This window comes from Pyrenophora tritici-repentis, chromosome 5 (assembly GCF_003171515.1).
Source record: "Pyrenophora tritici-repentis strain M4 chromosome 5, whole genome shotgun sequence".
NCBI classification, from domain to species: domain Eukaryota; kingdom Fungi; phylum Ascomycota; class Dothideomycetes; order Pleosporales; family Pleosporaceae; genus Pyrenophora; species Pyrenophora tritici-repentis.
The window spans coordinates 3073067-3091863 of NC_089394.1; the positions used below are offsets into that span (position 1 = coordinate 3073067).

At 49.7% G+C, this 18797-nt stretch overlaps 9 protein-coding genes across 9 annotated transcripts; 7 read left to right on the forward strand and 2 right to left on the reverse strand.

The window, feature by feature from the left end:
* Positions 1–793: 793 nt before the first annotated feature.
* On the forward strand, positions 794–1343 carry PtrM4_111610 (uncharacterized protein; the record flags this gene model as incomplete). Its single annotated transcript, XM_001935618.2, has 3 exons — positions 794–870; positions 918–1234; positions 1282–1343. 3 exons carry the CDS (start codon positions 794–796, stop codon positions 1341–1343), a joined length of 456 nt encoding a protein of 151 aa, XP_001935653.1.
* Positions 1344–1424: 81 nt separating this feature from the next.
* On the reverse strand, positions 1425–2012 carry PtrM4_111620 (Robl-LC7 domain containing protein; the record flags this gene model as incomplete). Its single annotated transcript, XM_001935617.2, has 3 exons — positions 1425–1471; positions 1522–1870; positions 1923–2012. The coding sequence occupies 3 exons, from the start codon at positions 2010–2012 to the stop codon at positions 1425–1427; spliced, it is 486 nt and encodes a 161-aa protein (XP_001935652.2).
* A 756-nt stretch (positions 2013–2768) lies between these two features.
* Positions 2769–3344, forward strand: PtrM4_111630 (rRNA processing protein Ipi1; the record flags this gene model as incomplete). The annotated part of the gene is made up of 1 exon (XM_001935616.2): positions 2769–3344. One exon carries the CDS (start codon positions 2769–2771, stop codon positions 3342–3344), a length of 576 nt encoding a protein of 191 aa, XP_001935651.2.
* Positions 3345–4327: 983 nt separating this feature from the next.
* On the forward strand, positions 4328–4733 carry PtrM4_111640 (Tymo-45kd-70kd multi-domain protein; the record flags this gene model as incomplete). The annotated part of the gene is made up of 2 exons (XM_001935615.2): positions 4328–4417; positions 4494–4733. The coding sequence occupies 2 exons, from the start codon at positions 4328–4330 to the stop codon at positions 4731–4733; spliced, it is 330 nt and encodes a 109-aa protein (XP_001935650.2).
* Positions 4734–6073: 1340 nt separating this feature from the next.
* PtrM4_111650 (Glyco-hydro-16 domain containing protein) lies at positions 6074–7467 on the forward strand (the record flags this gene model as incomplete). Its single annotated transcript, XM_001935614.2, has 3 exons — positions 6074–6381; positions 6432–6975; positions 7033–7467. The coding sequence occupies 3 exons, from the start codon at positions 6074–6076 to the stop codon at positions 7465–7467; spliced, it is 1287 nt and encodes a 428-aa protein (XP_001935649.2).
* A 1250-nt stretch (positions 7468–8717) lies between these two features.
* Positions 8718–9230, forward strand: PtrM4_111660 (amino acid aldolase or racemase; the record flags this gene model as incomplete). Its single annotated transcript, XM_001935613.2, has 1 exon — positions 8718–9230. The coding sequence occupies one exon, from the start codon at positions 8718–8720 to the stop codon at positions 9228–9230; it is 513 nt and encodes a 170-aa protein (XP_001935648.2).
* A 245-nt stretch (positions 9231–9475) lies between these two features.
* PtrM4_111670 (uncharacterized protein) lies at positions 9476–10861 on the reverse strand (the record flags this gene model as incomplete). The annotated part of the gene is made up of 2 exons (XM_001935612.1): positions 9476–10303; positions 10358–10861. The coding sequence occupies 2 exons, from the start codon at positions 10859–10861 to the stop codon at positions 9476–9478; spliced, it is 1332 nt and encodes a 443-aa protein (XP_001935647.1).
* Positions 10862–12832: 1971 nt separating this feature from the next.
* On the forward strand, positions 12833–14386 carry PtrM4_111680 (ArgD, Ornithine-acetylornithine aminotransferase; the record flags this gene model as incomplete). The annotated part of the gene is made up of 3 exons (XM_001935611.1): positions 12833–12973; positions 13023–13262; positions 13313–14386. The coding sequence occupies 3 exons, from the start codon at positions 12833–12835 to the stop codon at positions 14384–14386; spliced, it is 1455 nt and encodes a 484-aa protein (XP_001935646.1).
* A 437-nt stretch (positions 14387–14823) lies between these two features.
* PtrM4_111690 (HepA, Superfamily II DNA-RNA helicase, SNF2 family) lies at positions 14824–18529 on the forward strand (the record flags this gene model as incomplete). Its single annotated transcript, XM_001935610.1, has 2 exons — positions 14824–16471; positions 16521–18529. 2 exons carry the CDS (start codon positions 14824–14826, stop codon positions 18527–18529), a joined length of 3657 nt encoding a protein of 1218 aa, XP_001935645.1.
* Between the last annotated feature and the right edge of the window lie 268 nt (positions 18530–18797).

The following is an 18797-nucleotide window of genomic DNA, read 5'->3' on the forward strand; positions in this document are numbered from 1 at the left end:
CCCCAGCTCCAAAGAAATCCAAGAGGGGTACCAAAGCTTTCGCAACCGTGGACAGCTTCGAGATCATAGTGGGGCACAGGGTCCGGCGTGCGCCCGGCCGAGGTATCTAGCGCAGAGGTACGCGATCGGAGGTACCGCCCGGCGTAAGCAAGAAACGGAGGACGGTTGACAAATACTTTTGGCCTATCATGGTTTGGTGAGAGGGGCGTGTACCTTGATGGTTTGAGGTGTCTGGGCAGACATGGGATTAATTACAATACTCCCCCTCGTGTATAGCTGGGTTGGCAATAGAGGGGCTCTTGCGTGATAGGAAGGGGGTAGGTTAAAACGTTTACGAAGCTTGCCGTGTGTATCAGTTCATGATCAATGAAACAAACCTGCATAAAGTATGGTGTAGGGTCTATAGAATTGGGTTCAGGTAGCGATGACGTGATTGTTGAAGATATGTACAAACGGGTTCATTCAACCTTGGGAGACTTGGCTCGACACGCAATGTGCGACAAAATGCCTCGTCCCTACGTCTCATCAGATTTGCAAAATCATACGTATGCTACAATTTCAAAGTAAAGTAAGCCAGAATATTTGGATGCGGCAAGTTATATGTCATCATCGCTGTGGGTGCTGCAGGTCAGAGTATGCCGAAATGCCGATGCACACAGCATCAAGCGGCATCTCAAGGCCACCAACGCGTGTATATCAACCCTGGATTTCATCACGATAACAGTTGATGATTAAAAGTCTTGCAAGATACGGTTCTAGCAATCAAGTTTAGGGGCCTCTGCTGATCCTCAACATGTCCCTCTCACCACCATTCACGCAGGAAACTGCCCATGCCAAAGTTAAGAAGGCACAGGATTTGTGGAACAGCCAGTATGCAATCTGATTTTCTAGTCTTCTGCACCGTCTGACCATGAAAGAAACCCCACAGAGATAGCCAAAGCTTACACTCCTGACACTATCTGGCGCAACCGGTCGTCCTTTCTGACTGGTACTGCATCGATTGAGGAGTTCTTGACCAAGAAGTGGGAAAAGGAGAAGAGCTACAAACTACGCAAAGAGCTGTTCGCCTTTACCGACAATAAAATCGCAGTCCAGTTCTGGTACGAGTACCAAGATGCGCACGATAATATGAAGTGGAAGCGATGCTACGGTCTCGAGGATTGGACGTTCGCAGAGGACGGAAAGATGCGCAAGCGACACATGAGCGGCAACGATATCGATATTGACGAAGCCAGTAAGTACTTAATTTCCAGCAGTCTTCCCAATTACTGAAGGTTGTAGCGCGATGGTTCGAAGACGGTGTAGATGTCAATATAGTCGATATTAGCGAGGCTCACGGGTAACTCGTACTGTGCTATACAAGGTAGTTGGGTATCGTAACGCTTGCAGAAATATGAAATGTATGCGTGAATTCATTGCCTCTCCTAGGCCGGAGGCGTATCGTGTATGGCGACGAGAATGAACTTGGGGTCTAGTCATAGGTTAGCGATTGCCCCGCAGTCGTGGAAGTAGCGGACAGACCTGGTACTATGACAAGCTCATTCTTTTTTGTCCTCAATCGCAAAAGCTTGACTTCGTCCTCCTTGTCCAGTTCGTCAACAAGACTCCCCGCCGCTATCAAGAACGACCAAACCATGCTGGCAACGTTTTCCGCGCTGTGAATTCCGCCCTCTTGCCTGCCGTTGGTGAAGTTGTCGACGCCAGTTTCGCTAGAGGAGGCTGGTAGTGTGCTATTTGGATTCGCGGAGGAGCTACTCGATATAAGACCCGAAGTGCGTATTATGGTGCCGTTCTCGCGCGACAGTATTAGTGTGCTCTGAACACCGGGCTTCTGGCTCAAACGTGTGAGTAGCGAGAGAATCTCTTCTGGCTATGGGGGCGCATTAGTAAAGTGAATTTGGAGACAATTGCGGAGTGCTTACAGCGTGCTGGGCCATGGTCGGCGATAGGTACAGGAAGATGAGATGCGAATTGGAGTTAGTGTTTACTGTGCTAATGACATCGGCGTACATGACCGCGGCTGGACCCTGCCAAGGCCTCACCAGTCTAGGCCCATACAAACCTAGCAGCATCTATCATCAATTTTCCTGCAATCACGTCCGAAGCACGCGCAAGTCGCATCGCTGACACGGAACCTTTTTTTCTTCTAACGTCTATGCTCTTATTAGAAGCCACGTGCTTCCGGGGAAAAGCAATCAACTACAAGGACTGCGGTTGATCGCCATCATGACGGCAAGCTCGAAGAAAAAGAAGGAGAACAAGAAGAAGGACTTTCAGGTGAGAAAAGATGCAAGTCGCTTGCTCTCACCCCAAACTGACAAAAGTAGAAACCGAAGTTGAAAGTCGGAAAAGCGAGGCCCAAGGCTGCAAACACCACTGACACGAGTTTCCGCGCCAAATGTAACATCTTCAACATCACGTAATCTCCAACTCACTAACATGTTCCAGCAATTGCTCTAAAGCAACAAGCTCTTTCTACTACCGCTCCAACACTAGAAGCGCAATGCGCTCATCATTTGGGACTTCTTAATCATAAGTCAGACACGCAACGGAAGGAATCTCTGGCTTTCTTAACTTCAGCAATCACCAGCAACCCTCCTACGGTCCCATTACCACAGCCTGCATCTGTCATCATTCCGACAGCTCAGCGGCTGATTTTGGATGGATCAAATAGTGTCCGACAACAACTGATGAAACTCCTCCAGAGTCTGCCACCAGCCGATGTTGCTAGCCACACGGATCAGCTGCTTCTCCACACAAGAGCTGCAATGACGCACTTGGCCACCGAAATCCGTAATTTCGGCCTTGAAGTGCTCGAATGGTTATTGGGAGTTGCTGGTGACGAAGTAGTCAGCTGTGCTGGAGGTTGGGTGAAGATGCTAAAATGCTTTCTCAGCTTGCTCGGTTGGCAAAGTGAAGCATCGAGCAAATGGTCAACCGGCAAGTCGTACGGGAAAGCTGATACGAAGATGCAAGTCAAGCAAATGAATGCATTGACTTCATTCCTCCGCGCCGGGCTTTCCCACGCGCAGATCACAGCTTCCATTGATATCAACGGCAACGATTTCCCGCTTTGGCACACGCAGCATCACGTCATTTCGGAACGATCGAATGTCTATGCTCACCTCAACTTGTTTGGCGCTGCGAGAGACGAGGAAGCCGAGATGTACGAGGACCGTGAAGACCGACAAAGACTGTTTCACGATCGAGCAGAAGCTGCCATCGTTGCAGGGCTGGAGCAAGCCACCAAAGCTGGTGGCGAGATAGGACGTGCAGCCGCACAGATTCGAAAGGTCGTCAAGGAAGGCATGGCAGACTTCTATCGAGAAGAATCGATGCCTTGATTGAAGATGTGTCTGCCTGATCGCTGCCAGACGTACGCTTAAGAACGACGCGGTTTCATCTAGGTCCGGGATTATTGAGTTTGCTGGATTATGGCAAATCCTAACAGCAGAGGACATCAAATAGCCGACAGGAGAGACATAAGGTGTGAGTCTCGAATCCACCGGACGGCACATCATGTAACGCATTGCCAGAAGGGACTGCGAATACTTTTCGGGGACGGAGGGTGATATTCTCGGCTGGAATGCTGACGATCGGAGCACCAAAGAGCTGTGAAAGTGCCCGTCACCCATACCGGTTCGTGAACTCAAACGGTACGGCAAGACACAAGAACTAATCTCTCCCTTCAATATTGGGGAAAGGGGCAGAAAAACACGAAATCTCGCGAACAAGCCTAAGCTATGGAAGTTGGCATCATCTAGGTATGGATACCAAAGGCGAGCAAAGCCAGAAGTTTGCAGTATTGCATGGAGCATGAATATACATCCTTGCCTCCCAGTAATATATAAATTATCAAATCGATTTTGTAGTTGTGCTATAGTTATACTGGAGGTATTTGGGTTGACGCTAGTCAACCTAGTCTTTGCCTCTACCTACCGAATTGATTTAACAGACATTTCAATTCAACAGCTAGAGAAGCGCTGGAAAAGCCTCAAAGAGAAATACATTCACATGTACTACCGATGAGCGGCCCCGATAGTATTGAGATGAACGCCTAGACCCTGGAATTGACGTCACGGCGCTAATGGCCCTACTACGCTACGCGAAACGCGGGTGCTGACAAGGGTCTCGGCCATGCGTCGAAACATTGCTGAGACCACCGACAAACGCTGTGTGCCGGCCACATTGCACGACATTTCTGTACTATAACTGCCCACTTCTGCTCCTACCTATCCGCAGTAAACCCATCTTTCGCGTCTCCCAAAAAAGCGCTCAATTGCAATTCCAACCCCATCGCTGCTTTATCTCTACACACACCGCAAATATGTCTATGATATCGCAAACACTACAAGGCGCCGTCCTCAGCATAACCTCCAATGTCCTCGCACAAGCCATAACCTCCTACCAAGACAGCGTAAGTCCCCTTCATCATATTACAATTAACCCCCCCAAATCGCGAGATCTGTGAACCTGACACCTGTCCCCCGCAGACACCCTTCGCCCTAAACTACAACCAAGTCCTCCAATTCGCCCTCTTCAGCATCCTCAGCAACCCCCCCCAACATAATCTGGCAAGGCTTCCTCGAAGACCAATTCCCCACAAACGTGGCCTCCGCCGCCTCCGCATCCGAAAAACCAACGTCCTCCAAACCCCCCCACCAAAACGAGCCTCAGCAAAACAAACGTCCTCATCAAATTCATCCTCGACCAAACCATCGGCGCTGTTATGAACACGCTCATGTTCCTGGCGTACATGGGCTATGTGAATGCGCAGGGTAAACCGGGCGTGGACGCCATGCAGGTTGTGAAGGCGGATTGCATGAATAAGCTGTGGCCGATGATGAAGGATGGGTATAAGTTTTGGCCGGCGATTAGTCTGATTAGCTTTTTGTGGATACCCGTGGATAAGCGGATAGTTTTCGGTTGCTCGGTGGGTGTGGTGTGGGGGATTTATTTGAGTTTGGCCGTGGGCGCGTAAATAGGGTACGGGAGGGAATGTAAATGTTGGTGGGTTGGGAGATCGTGGATGTGGATATGGATGTGGATGTGCTTGTGGTTGGATACCCTTAGAATGGCATGTTTGGCACGTTGGGGTGTTGGGGTGGGGTATATGAGGGCATTATTACGGAGGCGGTCTCAACGGCTTGGACGATTATTACGGTCTTTTACGATTTTTATCCGCTTCCTTTGACTTCCTAGTATTGACGCTTCTTCTGCATGTGCTTGACTGACATGCAGAGCTCTACATCTCTCGATACCCATATAGACTTTGGCTGTATTCTATACTGCAATGCCACATCTATTACGAGAACACACAAGTAATATTGACATATGTCAGCCGGTTTTCACGACACGATCTCATCGCTCCGTACACACAAGAGAGAAATCAAGGTGCTATCTTAATACTTCATACCTCCTAAACGTGCGAAAGCAGAGCAGCCGTTGGGTCGCAACAAACTTGTTTGAACTTGTGTAGCGTTGGCTGACTAGGGGCAGTGACGAGTGGACGACACATACCTGGGTCATCGATCTGGGTCAGGGCTGGTACTAGATGCTCAACATGATTACCGGCAGTCGAGGGGGGGTATCAGAAGAAGGATGCTCTTAGCCATGGGGCGTTGGGTGGTAGGAAGTGGCGTTGAGGAAACGGACAATGGTGGAAGACAGCGCACAAAAGTTCCGGCAGCTGCAAGTCGACGCTGAGATGCCATACCGGTATTTTCAAAAAATATCTTCCTGTTACATGGCACGCCATGATCAATCTGCATCATCATCGTAAGTAAAATTACAATGACCCCACTCCCTACAAGTACTTTAAATGTCTTGAAAATTCGCGTCTAATGGAGCGTTCCATGGTAATTTCCTCGGTTGGGTAGGGTAGTTACGCTAGATACATATCACCACTTCCCTGAGTAAAACGCCATTTCCGCAAGGTAGAATTCTGGCGGTAGCGAATAATGTTAGAAAAGCATTGCTACTCTCTGTAGAAGCACTTCTTCACAACAATCACAACAACTTTCAAACATTTTACCCTGTCAAAAAGCCATCATCGTACAGCATGGCAGTCATCATGCGAAGACTTACTAAAGAGGAAGAGAAGAAAAAGCAGGACGAAAAAGACCGTGATTACTTCAAGTCACGTCGCGTCAGGGCTGAAGATGTCCAGATGCCATGGCTTGATGAGGTGTGTCGACGAACACAGATAAAGAACGGCATTGTCATTGTTGGTTTCATTCTCGGCGTTATGGCTTGCGGTCTCGTTGTCTGGCACAGCATGCGCGATGTCGGCTTCTATCACTATTGCGAGGCTTACCACGACAACTTTACATCATGGAATGACAGTGTATGGACGAAGGAAGTTGAGCTTGGTGGCTTTGGGTACGTTGCCGTGGAGAATGGGTGATGTTCATTCACTGACAATCCTCTAGCAACGGTCAGTTTGAGATGACTACCGCCACAGATGAGAACGTCTACCTCGAGAACGACGAGCTTGTCATCAAGCCTACCCTTCAAGACGAGAAGTTGATCATGAACAACACCACCATCATGGATCTTCGCCACATGGGCTGTACTGGTTCCCAGTGGTACGACTGTTACACCGGTACCAACACGACCAACGGCACTATCATCAACCCAGTCAAGTCTGGCCGCATCAACACCAAGCTCGGCGCCAATATCAGATACGGTCGCCTCGAAGTCGTCGCAAAACTTCCTCGCGGTGATTGGCTTTGGCCTGCTATCTGGATGTTGCCCAAGGATAATGTGTACGGCCCATGGCCTCGCTCAGGCGAGATTGACATTGCCGAATCACGAGGCAATGCTGTCGGCTACTCCAAAGGCGGTATCAATTACATATCCAGCTCGCTGCACTTTGGCCCCAATGGCAAGTACAACGGCTGGTGGCGCAACAACGTCAAGCGTCACGCTCTGCACACGACATTTGCAGCGGACTACAACACGTTCGGCATTGAGGTTCGTTTCAAATCTATCCCTCCTCCATAACATCATGCTAACCCAACCAACCCCCAGTGGTCCGAAAAGTACATCTTCACATACATGAACTCGCGCCTCCTACAAGTCATGTACACGAAATTCAAGCACCCCTTCTACGAAGTCGGACAGTTCCCGCTCTCGGACCCCAACGGCACCCGTCTCGACAACCCCTGGGCGGACAGAAAAGGCAACAGCGCGCCGTTTGACCAAGACTTTTACCTCATACTCAGTCTGGGCGTTGGCGCAACAAACGGCTGGTTTGTAGATGGCGAGGCTGGGAAGCCTTGGCTCGACAAGAATTACCGGGCCAAGATGGACTTTTGGGAGGCTAGGGAGAGCTGGCTGCCGACGTGGGAAGATGAGGGTAAGATGAGGATTAAGAGCATTACTATGTGGCAGCAGAAGGGGTATAATGGGTGTGGGACTGATGCGAAGAAAGTTTTGAGTGGTAGTAAGGGTCCGCTGTATTGAGTTGGTTGTTTTAGGGATGGTGGGGTAAGTAGATGTCCATTATTTGGGTTTACTGGACTTTGGTCTTATTAGATCGTATACATGCCGCCTCAGGTGTGCTCTAATGTAATCATGCCTCTGCATTATTCTTGTCTTCAACAGGGTCACTGACTTTCGTACTGTGAGGTACACGATGCTCTGATGATTTACCTAGACATCCGACATTAACACTAGCCTTTTCAACATAATTCAAGGCAATATTCTGCTAGTCTACACTCTTGAATAAAGAAAGAAACTTGACGGCCTTTCCGCAAAGGACATGTGAAGTCCCCACGTACAAGGCTAAAGTTCAATCAGGAAGGTGGGTTACATCTCGGCTTACCGCATTAGGCCGTCTTCACAACCAGCGCCATCCCACCTTTCAATGCAACTCCATGTCCGATACTCGCAGCACCGAACTTTTAAAAATCCGGCTTTATCCGAAAACTTCCCGTGCCTGTTAAAAAAAATAAGTCACTTAATTTACTATTCATACCATTCAGACGTTTCTCTCTTCCTCCAGAGAGGCGGGACACCCCAAAACCACCACCATTCACCACCAAACCCTACTCTCAAACAACCCCAACCCAACCCAAAACACCACCAAAATGCCACCTCCATACGCCCCCAAAATTGGCGATCCCATAACCACCCTCGACACCCCCAGCATGCTCGTCTCCCTCCCCCTCCTAGAAGCCAACCTCAAAACCCTGACCACGCTCCTCCTCCCCACAGGCGTGCACATCCGCCCACACCTCAAAACCTGCAAGTCGGCCATCCTCGCCCAGAAAATGGTAGCCGCAGGCTGCACCGGCGGCTGCGTGGCTAAGCTGTCCGAAGCCGAAGTCATGTGTAGCTTGGGCTTTACCGATGTGCTGATTACGTGTGTTGTTGTTGGTAAGGCCAAGGTGGAGCGGTTGGTGCAGTTGGTGAAAAGGTTTAGGGAAGTGAGGATTGTTGTTGATTGTGTCGAGGGGGCGGGGGCGATTGAGGAGGCGTTGGCGAAAGCGGAGGAGGAGGAAGGCGGGTTTGAAGGAAAGGTGTTGACGTTGGTGGATTTGGATGTTGGATTGCATCGGACGGGTGTGTGGGCTGGGGAGCCAGCGAAGAAACTAGCAGCGCACATACGGGATCATTGTCCGCATTTGAAACTCATGGGTATCCAGGGCTACGAGGGACATTTACAGCATCTTCACAGTTTGGAGGAGCGGAAGAGTAGATGTTTGGAGAGTATGAGAATACTCGTTGATACGGCCGAGGCGTTGAGGCAGGACGGTCACGATATCCAGGTTGTTACCACAGGCGGCACGGGAACGGCCGAGTTCTGCGCTGAGGTCCCCGGCGTCACGGAGGTGCAACCAGGTTCCTTCCTATTCATGGATTCAGATTACCGCAATGCGATTGGCGGCGCGAGGTATAAGCAAAGTTTAACCATCCTTTCTACCGTCATTTCCAAACAGGGGGATAACATCGTTACCATCGACGCGGGGTTGAAGTCGTTGACTACGGATTCGGGGCTTGCAGAGTGTAAAACTCCCGGGTATACGTATGGCGTGTTGGGTGATGAGCATGGGAGCTTGGAGTGGAAAGAGGGTAAGGCGGAGGCACTCAAGGTAGGGGATCGCGTGGAGATGGTGCCGAGCCATATTGATCCCACGGTTAATTTGCATGATGTGTATTATGCGCATCGGGACGGGGTGATTAAGGAGATTTGGCCCGTGGACGCGAGGGGGTGTGTACAGTAGATATGGTATTACGAGAGAGAAAACCGAGTGTGTGTATATTGCTAGTACGAAAAATACAAATGGTGTATTATACATGTTAATGGAAGAAGGGAAGAGTTGAAGCGACGACTAAAGTGCTGTAAATACGTGTGAAAAGAAAAAAAACGAAAGACTGAAAGTGCAGACTAAACTACTACAATCGCCCTCACTTATATACTGATACCCATCATCAACGTTCCGGTCCCTCCACATTCACCCCTAGATCTTCAAGCTATATCCAACAGATTCTCCCTCAAAGCCTTTCTGGGAATGTTGGCGAGCGGGTCCGTTCCGTCGAATGCCACAGCCTCCCGATCTATGCTGCTCATCTTGGTAATGTCGTAATGCTCACCACCCAGCTTGGGATGATGTTTCTTCTTATAAGCCGCAAACTTCTGCGCCCACTTCCAGGGATCGGTACCCTTGTTCTCCATGCTACTCGCATCTCTCTTTCTCTTAACTTTTGGTGTGAGGGGTGGAGAGACACACGTATTGGGGGCTGCCTCGGGTTTCTTGTTTTCCTTGTTCGCAACCTCGTCGTCGATGGTTACGGGGTTCTCTGCGGTACCTTTGGCGGGAGTCGTCTGAACTGTTGTGGCATTCTCGTCTTCCTCGTCAGTCTCTTCCTCGGACGCGCCTACTTCCTCTGGTTTCTCGATGCGCATCTTGGTAGCGAATATGCCTTTGTCCGGGTTCAGATTGCCCTTTTTGAAGTACTCTACAGCATCCTTGCGCCATGCAGTACATTCATCTTCGATGCCGTAAGCAAAGATATCGTGCGATAGTTCGAGGTAGTACGCGATGACAAGGGCCAGGTCGAGAAAGCGAGAATCTGGCTTGAGTTCGTCCGCTGCCTCGATGGCTGCAAGTGCGGTGAGGAGGGAACAGCCAAGCAAGGCGAAGATCTCGAATGTTGTTTCGCCATCCTCGCATTGCATAATGGCATCAAGGTGATCTTCTTCGTTGATCCACAAGCCCACTGCACTGACGACTACCCACATCCTCTCGATGCGGTTGACATCTTTCGATCGGAAGGCTTTATCGAATTCCTTCATCTGCATATCGTCAGCATTGCGCCTTGGATCCTTTTCACAACTCGACCTACTTACCATGTTCTCTGAAATCTCATGCATCCCCCATCCCCGCCAGTCATTGTATAGATTCATGCCAAATGCGTTTGGGTCGCAATAGCTTGATTTCCTTCTCAGCAGATCCGTCTTTAGCCACGCATCCCACATCATGACCCATTTGTGGTCCTTGTGCTCGCTGGGAGGCGCCTTGTAGATGCCATCCTTGACTTCCTGTTCAAAGATGGGCTTGTAGCACTTGTTGAAGACTTCCTCCTTGTCGAGATACGACGAAGCAAGCCACTCTGCGCCTTCTACGTCGAAATAAGGGCGATGGATGCAGATGTAGTCGTGTGGTGCTGGAGCAGCGGCTTCATTCGGCGAAGTCGTGTTTTTACCATCGTCGTCATTGCTTTTCTTATTTTTGCTCTTGTCGCTCTTGTGCCGCCGCACGGATTCAAACGCTGAGTCTGAGCTGTCGCTGTCGGAGTGGTCTATGAACGCGCCAGAATCGCGGACCGTTTTCTGACGCTTGGCCGGAAGCATGTCTTGCTAACTACTGATACGCGAAACGATGACTAGGTCGCGGGCAAAGGCGATCGATCTTGACCACGTAGTTGATGAACTTTTGATGAATCACGATGGGAATTTAGTGGTATGGCAATGTGGTATGCGATTTAAGGGCGATGCGATTTCCCCGGACTTTTGCTGAATAATGACATCAATGCGTCTCAACATCTCTCCGAGCCCCTGGCACTTGTGATCGCGGATCTCCCGCCGGTACACGCAAACGGCATGCTTAAGGTTTTCTTTAGTCTGCGCGATAGCTGATGGATGCAGTTCTATGGCTTCGGCACTTTGAGCCGCGCACTGAGTGGCTTCTTTTGGTTCTGTCACGCCACTGCCACGGTCGATGTTGGTGACAAGACGCAGCGTGGTTGTTAAGGGACTTCGGGAGACCTGGGTTACAAACGAATATTTGCGACTTTAAATGTTCGACCTCATATCTTTCTGCAGCCTTGCGAATTGTCGTGATGATACGGAATGCGGGCTATGACGGTGCATCAAATGTAGGAACAGGTATTTTGTTTGAGCGTGATGCAGGGGGAAGAAGCATATGTGGAATCTTCTAGCTTTAGTGACGTCGTGGCGCGATCTATCACAATTTCTGCATCACCATCTTCTCAGCTATGCTACATGGTCAGGAACCTAAACGCCTTTCACTATCACTGTAATCCTATGGGAATTATCAAATACCATCGCAAACCTTAAAGCTAGCTAGAGATATAAGATTCAAAGGTTAAAAACTGCAAGCTCTGTATGCTTCCACAAGTTCATAGATCGTCCAGCACAGCCATCACATGTAGCAAAAACAAAACTAGGTTGGGCCGCAGCTTCAGCAAAAAGTAATTGTCCCGTGCCAGACTCGAACTGGCGGCCTTGGGATTTCTGCTGCTGAGAGCAGTCATATATGAAGATATGAGACCCACGTGATAACCAACTACACCAACGAGACTTTTCAGACAGCTGCGAACAATGTTCGCGTTGATGTTGCTTCGGTGAGAAAAAGCCTAGTATTGGCGTTTATATCACTATACTATGCACGCAGTAATCGTACTTGCCGGCGTACCTGATTTTTCTGCCCCTCATTGGGGTGGGGGACAGTGGTAGTTAAGTGGGGCAACCACCCACGTCTTTCCATTATCGTGTAACCTGGCTCCCATTCATCCTCCATCCTCTTGACAAAACGACTATTTTAATTTCTGATCGACTCTACTGAAATCGCATGGATCCCACTTCGTTTTGGTGTAAGACAGGTATTTCTATCGCAATATATAACGCAACCTGGTTCGTTGGTAGCTCACGTTTTAATCATCCTCAACTTTTATTTCTGGTACATTGCATAGAAGCGGTACGCTCAGGTATGATATGGTAGAAAGAGCATGAAGTATTGGGTGTGGACAGAGAGATGGCTTGCTAATACGTACTTTGCCCATATATTGACTTATATGTCCCTTTTATGCCAGCCTACACGGATGATCAGGTTGAAGGACTACTGATTGCATTACGGTCTATTCAGACGGGTGCATTCATTGCCTTGTGATCAAGAACAAGCCAACATCATACTTCTGCAAGGCAGATACATAACCCCCCAAAAGTTCAAAGCAGAAAAGACTCTTTATGTGATACGTTAGGGTAAAGTTCTTCTACAAGAAATTACGGGCATACCAAAGTACGACGCTCGAGTTAGGATCAGAATTTCCTAGTCAAAGTACTAACGCGAACTCTTGTTCCTACAATTTACCAGGTCGTGCTAGCACATATAGAGAACGACGAAGAAAAGACTACTCCTGTGGCGCCACGCTATCTTCCCTGCAACCCCTCCGACCTCGGCCCGCCTCCGTATCGTGCTGCCCAAAATTTTGGCCGTTGCGTCACACGTCAAATAGTCACCACGCGTACTTCCATGCGATCTGGACTTTCACCGCTCGTACAGTTAGTGTCGTACCTTTTGTAATGGCTTCGCGAATTGCTTCCAAGCGCGTGTGCCTCGCATTGCGAGCACCGCGCGTCAACTACATCTCTGCGCGGTATGCGTCAGCAGCGTCAGCAGTCAAAGGCTCAAGCCTGCCTCAGGACATGCTGGACTCGATAGCTGTAGGTTGAGGTGTATTTCAATCATTTTTCACATACTAACGTTTGACAGCGCGATGCGTCATTACCAACACCCGACCCACCCGCAACCTCAAAGACCGCAGGCCTCATCAACCAGCAACTGCCCTACATGGTCCCGACCTATGTGCGCCCACCACCAATGTTCGAGAAGGGAGAGGGCTGTTGGATGTGGGATATCGAGAACAGGAAGTACCTAGACTTCACAGCTGGTATTGCTGTCAATGCGCTTGGGCACTGCGATGCTGGTGTAGCTCAGGTCATTGGAGAGCAGGTACGGTCTATTCTGGCTACATGCCATGCGTTCAACTGACAGATATCCAGGCTAAGCAACTGATGCACACGTCTAACCTCTACCACAACCCCCACACTGGCCTCTTATCCAAGCAGCTCATCCAGCTCACGCATGCGACCGGAGGATTTGCCAGCGCATCCCGCACTTTTATATGCAACAGTGGCTCTGAGGCCAATGAGGCCGCTATCAAGTTCGCGCGCAAAGTGGGCAAGTCAATTTCACCAGACAAAGACAAGCACGAGTTTGTCTCGTTCCACAACTCATTCCACGGCCGGACCATGGGAAGTTTGAGCGCAACACCAAACCCAAAATACCAGACACCATTCTCGCCAATGGTCCCTGGATTCAAGTACGGAACATTCAACGATGTAAACGTGATCAACGACTTGGTTACCGATGCGACGTGCGGTGTCATTATCGAGCCTATCCAAGGAGAGGGAGGAGTCAACGTCTCGACACCTGAATTTCTCCTTGCACTGCGAAAGCGCTGCACAGAAGTTGGTGCAGTTCTGATCTTCGATGAGATTCAGTGTGGTCTTGGCCGAACTGGCACTTTCTGGGCACACGCAGGATACCCCAAGGAGTGCCACCCTGATATCGTGACCACGGCAAAGGCTCTCGGCAACGGCTTCCCCATTGGAGCTACTATTGTTAACGACTTTGTATGTGACCATATCAAAACCGGTGACCATGGCACCACATTCGGCGGCAACCCACTCGGATCCCGTGTTGCTTCATACATCCTGTCCCGTCTGTCCTCTCCAGAGATCCTAGATTCGATACCTGCTAAAGAACAAGCTTTCCGCAAGCATTTTGACGCTCTGAGGGCACGCTTCTCAACTCAAATCAAGGAGGTTCGAGGCAAGGGCTTGATCCTAGGCCTTCAGCTTGACGTAGACCCTACGCCCATTGTCACAGCTGCCCGCGAGAGAGGTCTCTTGATCATCACTTGTGGTACAAACACTTTGAGGTTTGTTCCGCCGCTTGTCATCACCGAAGCTGAGATTGAGGAGGGTATGCGAATCCTGGGACAGGCGATGGAGAGCGTGTGGGTAGAAGGTGAGAAGGTGAAGGGCACCAAGGGTCAGCAAGAGATGAGATGAGCAAGGTCACTTTCAGCACGGCGTTCTGGCGTTCAAAAAAGTACACTACATCAAGGACTTCACCGATAGATGTTCTGCACAAATGCGCTTTTAGACATCATCGTTCTCACTTACTGAAGCAGTTAGCGCAAATCTCCGAGGCCGTGCGCTTAGTTCTTGGCAGTTGCCTCACCTGCATTTATGCTGAGCCTCATTTCCCAATTGAAAATTAAATCTTTGTCTCTGAGTTGTACAGCCTCTCTAACTCCGGCGTGAAATGTGTATGTGCAATGAGTGGACCAACTTTAGTTGAGACACCTGCCTCTTGGCTTGCCACAGGCAGCACGCATGCTCATCACACAGCACGAACAGATGCAGCACCCACCGAAAACTATCAACGACAAGATCCCATCGAAACGACATGTTTCTCTTCTCACTCTCGACCATCGGTTACATACATGGCGCCTAAGCCGGTGAATTCCGTATCGTCGCCAACTAATGCGACTCCTGGGGGTGATCTCGATAGGTACATAGCGCTTGGCTGTCTTCACATCAAACAGCCAGCCAATATCAGTCAGGAATCGCCGTCGCGTACGGAATGGATAGAAATTGTCCCTCATGAGCTACCAGATGAACTTAAAATCAGTATTGGCGAAGAAGCTGCACGGCTACTCGAGGCACGCTGGATACGGCTCTTCTTGCACCGACCACCATATACAAGCACGAATCTCCATAAGCTTGTTCGCGTATATGTACTTCCAGAAGACTGGGGCCGCCGCTCAATCGATCGTAATAGCAAGAGTTTGAAGGGATCCCTGCGACAGCTGCTCCAGAGCATTGATATCTCACCAAAGGCTTGGCATGGGGATTACAGAGCGGGTGACGTGTGTTGCTTCGACCCATGGGCAGAACCGGAGCTATCCTCGTTATATTACCTTTTTAATACTTTGCCATCGCCTGCGCCAGATCCGGGTTCGATCAAGAACCGTTATACCCGAGCCGCAGTACATGATCTACTCAAGTCTGCAACCGCCTCCGAATGGGAAGAGCATGGCGAACAAGCACTTGCAGGACTGAAGACGAGGCTATACGCTTATCAGGCACGTTCTGCGAGCCTCATGTTGCAGCGAGAGGCTGCGCCACAGCTGCAACTTGATCCGCGACTGGAGACCCGTACATCACCTACTGGACAGAGGTTTTATTTTGGTGCTCGAGATGGATCTTTTCTGCAGGAGCCTCGGTACTATGAGACAAATCGAGGTGGCATTTTAGCAGAGACCATGGGCCTGGGGAAGACAATCATTTGCCTGGCAGTCATACTAGCAAGTAAACACCATCTGCCAAAGATTCCGGCCGCATACCAGCCTCCATCTCCTATCCGCGATAGGGTCGGGTCGCTGGCAGATATGGCAGCCTCAATCATGGGGAGGTACTCTATACCAGCAAAGGCCTTTCTAGAAGAGTCTGAAGAAAATGGTGTTGGAGATCTAACAAACTTAAAAGACACTCTCGAGCGGAATATGCCATTCTACGAGATACCGCTTGATCTTCCCCGGATAAATAGAAATACCAGGATCCCACCACCACGTCAGCTGGTATTATCTTCTGCTACAATTATTGTGGTGCCACGGAACTTGTTGCATCAATGGCAGTCGGAGATACACAAGCACGTCCTTCAGGGTGGCCTCAAAGTTCTTGTGGTAGATTCCATACCTAAGCGTGGTAACAAAGCCAAGAATACCCAGGAGCTCGGCGACAACATGGAGTTCCAAAGTGAATTGCCAGCGCCCACCAAGCTTATGAAGTATGATGTAGTTCTATTCACTCGCAATCGTTTCGAGCAAGAAATCCAAGACGGAAAAGATGACCTTGGGCGACGAGTTGTTTCTGGGGTCGGTCGTAATTGTGAATGTCCTTATATTGGCTCTACCAGAATCCCTGACTGTAATTGCATCAACGCCGACTCAGTCTATGAGTCGCCATTGAAGAGGGTACACTGGCTACGGATCATCATCGATGAAGGCCATTCTTTCTCAAGCTCACTCTCCAATGCAGTACTATTGGCAAAGCAGATCCAAGCAGAGAGGCGATGGGTCGTATCAGGAAGTAAGTACCGCGAATTCTAGTTATTCATATCGACTGACGTTTGCCTCAGCGCCTGCGAAGAACTTGGTTGGTGTCGAAGTCGACATGTCTACAATGGATCTAGACGGCTGTGACCCCGCGTTACAACGCGAGCTGGCCATCGAGAAGAGGAAAACGTTTGGGTTGGATCCAGACAACATCAAGGCAGCCAAAGCATTGGGACAGTTGGCCTCAAATTTCCTGATGGTTCGACCTTGGTGTGATAGTTCCGAGGGAAAACTTGAATGGGACGACTACATCTACCGTCATGAGCACCATTATCGAAAGACCTACTCGGGTTTCTCGTCATGCTTTCTTCGGACACTACAGGGTTTAGTGGTCAAAACACGCGCGGAAGACGTTGAGAAGGACATCGTTCTACCTCCGATGCATCACCGCGTCGTATTCCTTCAGCCATGTTGGTTTGACAAAATGACAGCCAACCTCTTCATTCAGGTTCTGCGAGCGAATGCAATTACCAGCGAGCGAACAGACGTCGACTATCTATTTCATAAGAACAGTGTGAAGGATCGCCATCGTCTTATCATGAATTTACGGCAGTCGAACTTCACCTGGACGGGTTTTAGTCTTTCCGATGTGGTCTCGACGCTTGAAGCCAGTAGCAAGTATCTTGCGAAAAAAGACAAGACCTGCTCACACGAAGATGCCCAATCTCTCCTTGAAAGCAGTCAAGCCGTTTCCAAACTGGCGACTTCTAAATCGTGGACCGCGCTCAGCAAAGCACACGAAGTGGGTATGGCTGTCGAGAACTGGCCAGAAGATTCAAAAGAGGCTTTCGCACTTATACATCCAGCAGATCCAACGATGATTGGAGTTACACAAATGATTGAAGGGCAGCTGCATGTCGACAGCAACCTGCTCTCACAAGATCCTACCAATGGGCTTGAGCTTGTAGGACAGACTGTGAAAGCGAGAGATATGGGTGAGAAGGCAGTCGCTAGCTCGCCATTGCAGAAGACTGGAGTGCCATCGTCGTTAGTCGGAGATCAACAGCCATTGGCAGGTCGCCGAGCGCCAGCAATAGCAAGCAAAAGTTCTCCTAAAAACCCGTCAGCGGACAAGCTTTCAAAGAATACCGAGGATACCATAATGCTAGAGTCTCCAGTTCGTCCAAAGAAGCGCAAGCTCACTCTTGCAGAAGAGATTGCGAACTTGCCTGTGGATTCTAGCCTCTGCAACACACGGTTGGTGGGTACAACATCAGCCAAGCTCACATATCTCCTGGATAAGGTAATGCAACATCAAGCGACCGATAAGATCATCATCTTCTACGATGGCGACAATGCGGCTTTCTACATTGCTCAATGCCTCGAGCTAATGTACGTCAACCACCGCATCTACGCCAGAACATTGGAAAACACATTACGTTCCGAGTATGTGCGCTTGTTCAACGAACATCCGGACGTGCGGGTCCTGTTGATCGATGTCGCATGTGGTGCTCTAGGACTAAATCTAAACGCCGCAAGCGTTGTGCTCATCGTCAATCCAATCAACAGGCCGGGCCTAGAGGCTCAGGCTATCAAGCGTTCGCACAGGATCGGCCAGACCAAGGAGGTAATTGTTGAGACTTTGGTGCTCGAGAATACAATTGAGCATGCAATCTTCAACCGCGCAAAGAAGATGTCGCGTGCCGATCATCAGGAAGCGAAGGAGTTGGAGGATGACGCAGGTATCATTGAGATCATCCAGAATGCACAGATTCTGCCTGTGGATGACGAGGAAGCTGAGGGACAGGCTAGTTTCGCGCTGCTGAAAACGCCTCAGCAGGTTTTTGGTCGTCCAAATCGACACAAGTACCATCGCTATGGTGTTGCTGACGTAAAAGCAACGAACAAGCCACAGAAGAAAGCAAAGACTTCGAAAGGTGCGAAGGAAGCCAGGAAAGAAGGTGGAAATAATTCTGGCAACGCCGACTCTCTTCCAACTCTTCCTATGCGAGGGCTAGTCTATGGCGATACTGAGTCCGGAGCGAGGGAGCCCTTAGCCGACCCAGTCTCTAGTATCTTTGGAGGTGGCTGAGGTGTGGGAATTGCGGACGGGTGCTTGTATTAAACCATCCTTCCCGTACAAATGTCTTGCAATGCCACATCTGTATCATACCAGAAAAAAAAAGTAAACTCTACTGTATTTCACACAATAATCTAGGCCGACTTCCAACTCCGATAACTACTTACCCACCCCCTCTGCCTTCTAGCACAAACACGGCAAATGTATAGTCTGATAATTGCTACACGACCTCCCGCTCGGCACATCACTCCCCATCTGCAAGAACAAATCGTAATACCTA